Source organism: Fukomys damarensis, unplaced genomic scaffold, assembly GCF_012274545.1.
Source record: "Fukomys damarensis isolate Sample0158 unplaced genomic scaffold, DMR_v1.0_HiC HiC_scaffold_37, whole genome shotgun sequence".
Lineage (NCBI taxonomy): Eukaryota > Metazoa > Chordata > Mammalia > Rodentia > Bathyergidae > Fukomys > Fukomys damarensis.
This window is the reverse complement of record NW_022900949.1, coordinates 41,882,236-41,893,526: the sequence shown is the minus strand read 5'-3', so window position 1 is coordinate 41,893,526 and position 11,291 is coordinate 41,882,236. Positions and strand designations below refer to the sequence as shown.

The 11,291-nt window shown below is 37.8% G+C and overlaps 1 protein-coding gene across 2 annotated transcripts in view; it reads right to left on the bottom strand.

Moving 5' to 3' along the window:
* The window catches only part of Rbm6 (RNA binding motif protein 6), an 87,113-nt gene extending 76,122 nt beyond the window's left edge, over nt 1-10,991 (bottom strand). Inside the window, exons 1-2 of one of the 2 annotated variants that reach the window (XM_010615517.3) lie at nt 10,890-10,991; nt 2,595-3,870 (exon numbers count right to left, since the gene is read on the bottom strand). In XM_010615517.3, the coding sequence (XP_010613819.1) occupies nt 2,595-3,870; nt 10,890-10,933 (1,320 nt within the window). In that variant the 5' untranslated portion in view covers nt 10,934-10,991. The remainder of the gene's footprint in view (nt 1-2,594; nt 3,871-10,889) is intronic. The other variant, XM_010615518.3, reaches the window with a different exon arrangement.
* Nucleotides 10,992-11,291: the final 300 nt, after the last annotated feature.

The following is an 11,291-nucleotide window of genomic DNA, read 5'->3' as shown; positions in this document are numbered from 1 at the left end:
GAAGTCACAAAAAAAGTAAAACCCTGTAAAAAAAAAAAAAAAAAAAAAAAAAAAAAAAAAACACGGGGAAAAAATGGAAACAAAGTCTTTGTAAATAGGTGAGGTTAGAGGAGGTGAAGGAAGCGAAGAGGTGTGGGGAAAAAATGAGAACCAAGATCCGACATGTAAAGATACAAGATCCCAATGATGAATGTAACTGTACCGTACACTTAAATAGTACCAATAAAGTCAATGAAAAAAATTTAAACTAGATGTCATTTATTAAAGATGACTTCTATAAACAAATTTCAAAACAGTCAAAATCTGAGTCTAAACCATATAACAGAATTCACAGACATTTACATTTTTTTATATTTAAAGACTCAGCTCTAATTAATTTCCCTCTACTTCAAAAGTAATAGGGCTGGGGATTTAGCTCAGTGGTTCCACCACCTGCCTCACAAGCACAAGGACCTGAGTTCGATCCCCGGTACCAAAAATAAAAATAAAAAATAAATCAAAGTTATAGACAAGCATGGTGGTACATGCCTATAATCCCAACACTCAGAAGGCTAAGGCAGGAGAATTGCAAGTTCAACCACAGGGAAATTAGAGCTGAATCTTTAAATATAAAAAATGCAGATTTCTGTGAATTCTATTATGTGGTTTAGACTAAGATTTTTAACTTTGTTTTGAAATCTGTTAATAGAAGGCATCTTTAATAAAAGATATCTAGTTTAATTTTTTTTTTTTGGTACCGGGGATCAAACTCGGGTCCTTGTGCTTATAAAGCAGGTGGCAGAACCACTGAGCTAAATCCCCAGCCCATAGTTTAAATATTTATTTGCTCATTCAGGAAAAGGAAGTTACACATTACAGTGTTAAGAATATACACTTTTTCTAATTATAAAAATGTCATATTCAAGCCAAGTATGGTGACCACATCTGTAATCCCAGCACTCAAAAGACTAAGGCAGAAGAATCGCAAGTTCAAACCAAGCCTGGGAAATCTAGCAAGACCCTGTCTCAAAAAAATTTTTTTAAAAAGTTATAAAAAGAATTAACTTTTGAGAAAAAATCTCCTGTGACCATAAGTGACCATACTCCTCATTATATCTATTGCCTGACCTAATTATCAACAATATCTTCTTTTACTTTTTTTTTTTTGTACCAGGGATCAAACTCAGGACTTTGTGACCACTGAGGTACATCCCTGGCCCCTTCTTTTACTCTTTTCTTTTCTTTTTTTGGTACCAGGGATTGAACTTGGGACACTGAGCTAAATCCCCAGTCTGCTTCTTTTACTCTTGAAAGCACTTGATTTAGACAATAAACTGTGGTTACATAGCTCTAACATTCTAACAACCCATTATTTGGTTACTATGTATTAAAATCAGCATCCTGGGGCTCAGGTGGATTTAGCTCAGAAGCACCATGCCTGTCTTACAAGCACAAGGTCCTGAGTTCAATCCCTGATACCAAAAAATTTTTAAAAATCACCATCCAAAATAATAAAACCTAGATAATGTGTAGAACCTATTTTAAAGATATTATTTTCATTGTTCAATTATAAACATAAACCCAGGCATGGTGGTGCAAACCTGTAATTCCAGCTACTTACTTCCAGGAGGTTGAGGCCAGAGGATCTAAAGTTCAAGACCAGCTTGGGCCACTTACAAGACCCACCACAAAATAAAAACGAAAAAGGCTAAAGCACTGCCTAGTGTGTACAAGGGCTTGGGTTCAATCCCCAGAGCAATAAGAGCAAAAATGCAAACATTACCTTTTTGCTTAGATTCAGGAACTTTCACATTTACTCTAATTAACTTTTTTTTGTTTTGGATTTTGGTTTTTTTTGGTACCTGAGATCGAACTCAGGTCCTTGTGCTTGCAAGGCAGGCGGCAGAACCACTGAGCTAAATCCCCGGCCCCTAATTAATTTAACTTTAAGAGGATACCCCAAACATCAATATCACTTCTTCATGACTGTGGGGAAAGTCTACAACTATGGAAAGACTGTGAATGAGTTAAAATAAGAAAAAAAGTTCTAAATCACAAGGCCTGATCATGTGAGTGTTCTAAGAAACAACTCACCAATATAGGTATTTTCAAACTAAATCACCTCAGGGTATTCAAATCAGCACAATAAAGCAAAATAATAAATAAACAAATAAAAAATATTATCTAAAGACCAGATGTGGTGGCACATAGCTGTAATCCTAGCACTCAGGAGGCTGAGGCAGGAAGATGGTTGCAAATTCACAGCCAGTAGGGACTGTGGTGAGTTCAAGGTCAGCTTAAGCAGACTATAGAAACCGATCTTTCTCAAAAACTACAAAAACATGAAAAAAAAAAAAAACTACAAAAAGATGAAAGAGGGAGAGGAAGAACAGGAGGAGAGGGGAGATGGATCTGAGCTAAGAGCCCTTTCTCTCAAGATTTATACTCATTCCACTCCTGAATATAAATTTTGCTTTCTAATGGCTATGCAAGGAGAGATCCAAGTCTAAAATTTCTGGACACCATAATGCATCTTTCAGAAAAGCCTTATGAAAAAAGAAAAGGCCAAAAAATAACAATAACAAAAAAGAATAAAATCTACCTCATCAACATACCTGAAGGTCCCGTTGGGCATCTCGGGCAGTTTTGCCCTCCAGAAAAGACTTGTTCTGGCCATAGCCAAAGATCTGGCTTCCAGGCAACCTGTGATCCACATCACGATACTCCATACTTCTGTAATCCGTGTCTTGTTGGCCAAGAAAGTCCAGATCACCCTTTTCTTTAAACAGGCCAGCATCTGAACTCTGTTGCTCGGCTGCAGAAAGCTGTGACTTGTCTTGGTCTTGAATTGGACTTTGGCTCTTTTGAAAATCTGATGGAAGCTCATGTTCAAAGGCAACACCTTGTGTTTCTCCTTCTCTTGTTTCTGAATGCTCAAATTCTCCCTTCTGAATGCGAAAACTAGGCCGTTCTACAGTATGGTCATGTGTGGATTCTTCTCTCTTGTTCATGTTCATACAAGAATGTTCTCTATCTTGTGTAGTGGGCTGAATGTAATCCAAAAGTTTTGGATCCACAGGAGGCATCTCCCTGTCTTTAAATTCCATACAAGGTCCCATCTCTCTGCCCCTAAAATCCTGATCAGTCCTGGACCGGTGTCTACCTCTAAAGTCTGAATGTGGTGTATCCCTGTCCCTAAAGTCTAGATCAGTAGTACCTGAACCTCGGCCTCTAAAGTCCACCTGTGTTCCCTCTTTATCCCTCAAGTCCAAATCCGAAACATCTCTATTCCTAAAATCAGAACGGGACTGATCTCTGGTCCTGAAATCCAAATCCGATAAATCTCTTCCTCTAAAATCTGCATGGGATCCATCCCGGCCTCTAAAATCTAAATCATAAGTGCCCCGGCCCCTAAAGTCAGATGGAGGGTCTCTACCTCTGAAATCAACAGTGTGAGCATCCCTGTCTCTGTAGTTCATATGAGGTGTCTCTCTACCTCTAAAATCCACAGAAGTACCATCCCCTCCCCTATAGTCCATAGGTGGTCCTTCTCTATCCCGAAAATCCCCAGAATGTATGTCCCTGCCCCTGAAGTCCAATTGTGAAGAATCTCTGCTCTGGAAATCAGAAGATGAAAAATCTCCCCCCCTGAAATCATGTCCTGGTCCCTCCCCTCCTCGATAGTCACCATGCGGTCCATCTCTAGCTCCATAGCTGAAAGAATGCTCCTCTACATTTGCAAAAGGAGGCCCCGAATGCCCCTGGAAATCAAAGGGAAGTGAATCTCTGCCAGGAAAGTTGCCAGAGTGTCTCTCTTGAGCATGACTCTTAAGGGGAGGAGGAGGATAATCCCTGTTCCACCCGGGAGCAAACCTCTCTTCTTGGCTCCCACTGTAGAAACAAAGACAGTGTTATTCATATTGTCCAGAGAGTTTGAAATCTACACACCAGCATATTCTTCTCTAATCACAGCACATTCTTCTGTAAACATTTTTTTTTTTTTTTGGCAGAGTTCTGTAACAAGGTCCTAGATCTGCAGAAAACAGCAAAGTTTTGCTATCTTAAGACGAAGTGACGGAGTAAAGTTTTATGCTCCCATTTCAGAACACGAGGAAAGTCAACACAAGGTTTTCAACATGACTGCTGCAGAAAAAGCTTTCACCCAGTCCTGCAACAGGGAAAATCCGCAATACCAGATAAGCTAAAAATGGTGACATTACAAAAATTTCATTTCCTATAGCCAGGGAACTTAGAATTCCAAGATCAACATGTTGATTCCTATACATCAGAAAAATATCAAGGCACTTTTAATTTCTTACAGTAAGTTTCAGGAAGTGTCTTTCTTATAGCTGCATCCAGGGGTAACATTCCAAAATATTTCATTACAGCTATAGCAAGAATACCATCCATTCAAAATGGATGCAAGCCCCAAAGAAATGAACACTGGTTGTATATCAATCAGCAGAAGCACACCAGTGTTCACCAACTGAGTATCACTCTGGCTGAATCTAAATCCCAGTTCTACAGTGGCTCCACCCAGAAGCACTTACTACAACTAACTACCCAATGTATCACAGAAGGCAGCATGAATCATGCTACAAAGTTGTGTAAATCACCTAAATCACACAACAGCACTCAGGAGCTTAAAAGGACCTAGAGACATTATTAGGTCTTCAAGCATTATTATCTTTGTGTCCCAAATGAGGAAGCTGATATTTCAGATTCCAATATCTCAAATGCTAATTTTTTTACAATAACAAAGAGTATTTTAAACTAGGAACAGTATTAACAGTACCACATTCTCAGTTTACAGAAATCAAGAGATAAACAAGAACTGGCACAATCTTCCATACTACCCAATTTCTTCCCCTTGTCTAACATTTAGAGAATTTTACACATTTTGGCTTTGGTCAAAGATTAGGACACTTAAAAAGACAATTAGAGATACAGGATAGAGAAATATGAAAAAGAAAACAAAATGATTTGAAGGGTTATCCGCTGTTTAGCAGTAAACAAAAGCATTAAGATAACACCAACACAGTTCTCTCCTTCCACAACACACAGTTCCTATTATAAGGGACCCTTCTGAGTTCAAACCACACCATATAATAAAACTCAAAAGACAACTGATTTCAGTTACTTAATTCAAGAGTAAAGTCATAAAAACAAAAACTTTGTTAAACTAACAGGAATTTATCATTAATCAAAACACTTGAATGATGTACATTTAATGGATTTCAGAACACAGTAACTTCCACTGGTTCCCATTAACATTAGTTATGTCTATGTGGTTCATCCTAAAAGAAGCAAATTTAGATGTTCTTCATAAATAATAAATTTAGCACTAAAATTAAGATGTTATAATTAACTATAGGATCTCCCATATTTAAAATCATTCAAGCCAGGCTTGGTGGCGCACGCCTGTAATCCCAGCACTCGGGAGGCTGAGGCAGGAGAATCGCTGTCAGTTCGAGACCAGCCTGGACTACATAGTGAGTTCCAGGTCAGTCTCAACTACATAGTGAGACCCTGTCTCAAAAAACAAAAAACAAAACAAAACAAAACAAAACAAAAAAAATCATTCAAGTCCTACTAATTAGCTGGCTAGAAGACTTTTAAGCCTCCTCAGACATTCATGAGATGTGGGCTGAGACATCTTAAATCTACATGTTTTCCGACCAGAATACATCCAACACTGCCTTTGAATACTCCCTTAGAATTTTCTTTATTTTTGGTACTAGTGATCGAACTCCAGACCGTGTGCTTTTGAGACAGGTGGCAGAACCACTGAGCTAAATCCCTGGCCCTAGAATTTTCTTATCCTTCTAAGGTCAAACAAATCTAGAAGAGTAACTTACTGTACTGAGGTCCTCTGATCTGTATTTTATGGAGACTAATCAAGAAATAGCACTATTGGGCCGGGGATTTAGCTCAGTGGTTCTATCACCTGCTTCACAAGGGCAAGGTCCCAAGTTCAATCCCCATACCAAAAAAAGAAAAGAAATAGCATTATTAATATAGTCCTGGCTATGAAGAACATCTAATTAAATAAAAATGAATTTAAGAAAAATTTTTTCTAAGAAAATAAAAATAATTTTCCTGCAAGATATCTATGTTTGGTTCAAATTAGTCCCCTTCAAAGAGAATGTTATACAAGTTATGCCTCCCTCTAATCAAAGGTTTTTGTTTTGTTTTGGGATTTTTTTTTCCCCTTGTGGGGGAGAGTTCCTAGGGATTGAGCCCATACTAGGTAAGCACCAATGAGATATATCTTTAGCCCTTTTATTTTTTATTTTTGAAACAGAGTCTCACTAAATTGCCTCGAACTTGTGATCACCCTGCCCCCACCTCCGAAATAGCTGAGATTATAGATGTGTGCTACAGCAGCTGGCTGATCAGAGATTTTACAATCAGGGGCCAGGGCTCACTTTGGCAGCACATATACTGACACTGAAAAGATGCAGAAGCAATTAACAAGGCCCCTGCCCAAGGATGACATACAAATTCTTATCTTTAAGAAAATGTGGTATTTATATACAATGGAGTACTACTCTTCCATACGGAAGAATAAATTTGAGTCATTTGTAGGAAAATGGATGCAATCTGAGACTATAATATTAAGTAAAATAAATCAGATACATAAGCTTAAATGTGACATGGTTTCTCTCTTTTTTATTCTTGTGGTACCGGGGATCGAACTCAGGACCTTGCATTTGAGAGGTAGATGCGGTGTCACTGAGCTAAATCCACAGACAAATTTCTCTTATAAGAAGAAACCCAAAACATAAATAAATTAAATAGCAAAATAAAAGATATACAAGAAAACAGGTGGTGACAAGAGATGGAAAGAAAAGGGAGAGAGGGGAGGGAAAGAGGACATAAAAAGAATCAAGATGTATCATGTACCTGTATCAGCTCCCTACAATGAATGTAAATCATTATGTATTACAAACATGTATTAATAAAAATTAATTTAAAAAATAAAATCAGGGGCTGGGTGTGTAGTAGTAGTAGAATGCTTGCAAAGCATTCACTGGGTTTGATCCCTTGGGTTATATCCTGTGTTTGTTCCCTAGCACAAGACCAAAAATCAAAAACAAAAAAAGAAAATCCCCCCCCAAAAAAGCATGTAATGACTTACATTTTAAATGGGGAGGGGAGCCAGGCATGGTGGTGCATGCCTGTAATCTCAGCGCTCTGGAGCCTGAGGCAGAAGGATCACTGTGCATTCGAGACCAGCCTGGGATACATAGTGAGTTCCAGGTCAGTCTCAACTACATAGTGAGACCCTGTCTCAAAAAACCAAACAAAAATTTTAAATTTAAATTTAAAAAAGAATTAAAATGGGAAGAGGACCAGGGATTTAGCCCAGTGGTTTGGCTGCCTGCCTCGTAAGCTCAAGGAACTGAGTTCAATCCCAGGTATCAAAAAAAAAAAAGAAAGAAAGAAAGAAAAGAAAATGGGGAGGGCCGGAGATTTAGTTCAGTGATGCTGCCTGCCTTGCAAGCCCAAGGTCCTAAATTCGATCAGTACCAAAAATAAATAAATAAATAAATAATTTTTAAGTGGGGAAATACAGCCGCCAGGTATGGTGGCTCACGCCTGTAATTCCACCACTTGGGAGGCTGAGGCAGGAGGAAGTACGCTGTGAGTTTGAGACCAGCCTGGGCTACATAGTGAGTTCCAGGTCAGTCTCAACTACACGGTGAGACCCTGTCTCAAAAAACTAAAAAACGAAAAAACTAAAAGATTAAATAAAATGGGGAAATACAAATGTTAATGTATACAGCCAGGTGTGGTGGTGTATGCCTGTGATCCCACCCCTAGAGAAGCTGAGGTAGGAAGACTGCAGGAAGTACAAGGCCAGCCTGAGTTAAGTAGTGAGTTCCAGACCAACCTAGAAAACATAGTGAGACTTTCCCTCCAAAAAAAAAAAAAGTTCAAAGCACAAATCCATTTATTCCAGACTTTTTTTTTTTGTAGACTTTTTAAAAATGAAAACCTAAAATAAAAATATATTGGAGCTTTCTGGGTCATATAATCTCTATAATAACTATTAGAAAAAAAATTCAACCCTGCCACTGGAACATGCAAGCAATCATAGACAAATTGTAAATAGATGTCTGTGTCCTAATAACATTTTTTTAAAGAACAGTCTGAAAAAAAAAAAAAATTAAAAAAAATAAAAACAGTCTTTGGGGGCTGGGATTTAGCTCAGTGGTTCTGCTACCTGCCTTGAAAGTACAAGGGCCCGAGTTCAATCACCAGTACCAAAACCAAAACAAAACAAAAAGAAAATAAAGTGTTTGTAGATGGGGAGGGGAGGAGGGGGTGAAGGGAGGGCAGAGGTAAGGGGAAAAAATGAGAATCAAGACTTGCCATGTAAAGGTACATGATCCCAACAATGAATGTAACTGTACTGTATCCCTAAAATGTACCAATAAACTCAATAAAATTAAAAAAATATATATATATATATTTTTCTACAATGAAGCAGTTAAGAAGCATGGAAACACAAGTGTAGATTAAAATGTTATTAATAAAGAGGCACAATTTAAAATAAATAAATAAATAAATAAAAAATAAAATAGTCTTTGGGCCGGGCGTGGTGGCACATGCCTGTAACCCAAGCACTCAAGAGGCCAGGCAGGAGGATCACAGGGAATTGAGGATAGCCTAAACTACAAAATGAGTTCAAGGTCAGCCTGAATTACATAGTGACACTCTGTCTCAAAAAACAAACAAACAAAACAGTCTTTGGGCTGCAGTTTGCCAACCAGTGACCTAGAGCTTAGTATATACTGAAAGAAAAAACATACCCAAGCACTACCACTATAAATTGAAAGTCCTCAGCCAGGGATTTAGCGCAGTGGTTCTGTGGCCTGCCTTGCAAGTGCAAGGACCTGAGTTCAATCCCTGGTATCAAAATTAATTAATTAATTAATTAAAATAAAATAAGTTGAAAGTCCTCAAAGCAAAGATTCAAAAAAAAAAGCAAAAGCAAAGATCCTTTTCATTTACCATTTATGAAACATTAGTTGTACTAAATATTACATAGATTTTCTAAAGTTACTTTTTTCCAATTTTTTTATTGGAACCTAAAGCTTCAGAATAATGAATGAGAACATGTACAGACTTTAAACAATAATATTTCGCAGACTGCCAATTCAAATGAAAATGTACTAGCATCAGAAGTTTCAGATGGAACATCAATACTTTTATTTGTTTGCTTAGTTTTCTCCTTTCATTATATTGAGACTTTTTTGTTTTGTTTTGTTTTGTTTTGTTTCAAAGATCCGAGCCTCACAATGTAGCTCAGGCTAGCCTTGACCTCACTATGTATTCCTGGCAGGCCTCAAACTCACTGGTGATCTTGCCTCAGGCCTCCCAGGTGCTGAGATTATACCTGTGCACCACAGCAAGTAGCTCCCAGCAATTTTTTTTTTTTTGGTGGTACTGGGGCTTGAACTCAGGACCTTGTGCTTGTGGGGCAGGCGGAGCACCACTGAGCTAAATCCCTGGCCCAAATATATAAATTTAAATCAGATTTCTTTTTTATATATCATAAACCATATTCATATAGCATTTCACTAATTGTGAATACAATACACGTACAGAAGTTTTAAAAATATTATCACCAGTGTGTATTACACTAGATATAAGAAAATTAACTCCAGAGCTGAGTACTGGCACAGGAGATTGAAGAGGGGAAATGGTTTGAACTCAGATGATTAAAACAAGCCTGGGCAATTTAGCAAGACCCTGTTTTAAAAAAAAAGTGCCAGGGATTTAGCTTAGTGGTTCTGCCATCTGCCTTGTAAGGGCAAGGGCCCAAGTTCCATCCCCAGTACCAAAAATAAATAAATAAATTTTTTTAAAAAGGGCCAGGAGGACAGATTTAGCTCAGTCATGCTGACACCTGCTTTGGCAAGGTCCCAAGTTCAATCCCCAGTACCAAAAAAAAAAAGGGTTGGGAATATAGCTCAGCGGCATAGTGCCTGTCTGGCAAGTGCAAGGTCCTGAATTCAATCCCCCCACCAAAAAAATGAGCTGGAGATGTAATGCAGTGAAGGCCGTGGGTTCAAACCCTGGTACTGCCAAATAAAGAGCAATAAAACCTACCTCTAAATGTAAAATATTATCTATTTACAACTAAATACCACCATCATCTGTACTCTTTGTACCTAGTAACATAAAAATTGATATATAGCTTAGAAAAATATATTAGCATACCAATAGCAAGGCACAGCTCTGGATTCCAGGAATTTATCAGTAAATTTAATGGAATTTTTATAAACATTTATGTACAGTATATTTTGCTAGCTTTCTTTACTAACCAAGTACACATTATGTTGCTAAAAAAGAAAAAAATGTACCGTTTTAGACTATTTTTAATGTTTTAAAAATGTTATAAGGGTTGAAGATATGTAACTTGATGGTAGAGCACTGGCCTGCATGTTCCAGACCCTGGATTTGATCCCTCAACACCACAAAAAAGTAAAAATGTTATATGATTAGAAACACAGTATACTGAATGGTCAGTTTCAAATCAACTTAGAAATGACTAGAAACTTTTAAAAAACTTAGTTTCTAAATTAGGCATGATGGCACATGCCTATAATCCTAGTATTTTGGAAGGCTGAGACAGGAAGACTGCAAGTTCTAGGCCAGCCTGGGCAATTTACAAGACTCTGTCTGAAAGTAAGAAAGTAAAAAGGATTAGGAGTATAGCTCAATGCTCCCTAGGTTCAATCCCTAGTACCTCAAAAAGAATATAAAAAGAGCTTCTATGTTTTAAAACATCAGAGCTATTTCTCCACAAAGAAAAATATCCTTTTATGGTAGGCAAAAATGTTGTTTATGTATCACTGAAATACTGATAATTTCAATATTCAAATTTTAGCACTTACCGAAAATGTCCTGTTCTGTTACCAGACCGAGAATCCCCCCACATCTCTTTTTAAGTCAAGAAGGCCTCAAAAAGTAGATGCTTTTTGCACAAACTTTAGAGCGGTACCTGTATAAAGTAAAACACAAATAGTATGTACTTTAGTACATAAAACAAAGGCTATGTACTCTTTATGTGGCTGATCCTACACCATCCAACCTGGCTAAATACAATAATTTATTATGTTCACCACAGTGATTGCTTTGAAGACAAGCATGTAACCCAAATCAAGCTGAGAAATGTAGCTCAGTAGGCAAGCAGGAGACCCTGTGTGCAATGGTAGGGGGTGGGGGTGAGGTGTACCAGACAGCAAGCTGGGAATGTAGCTCAGCACAAACAAGGCTAAGCCCTGAGTTCAAAGTCA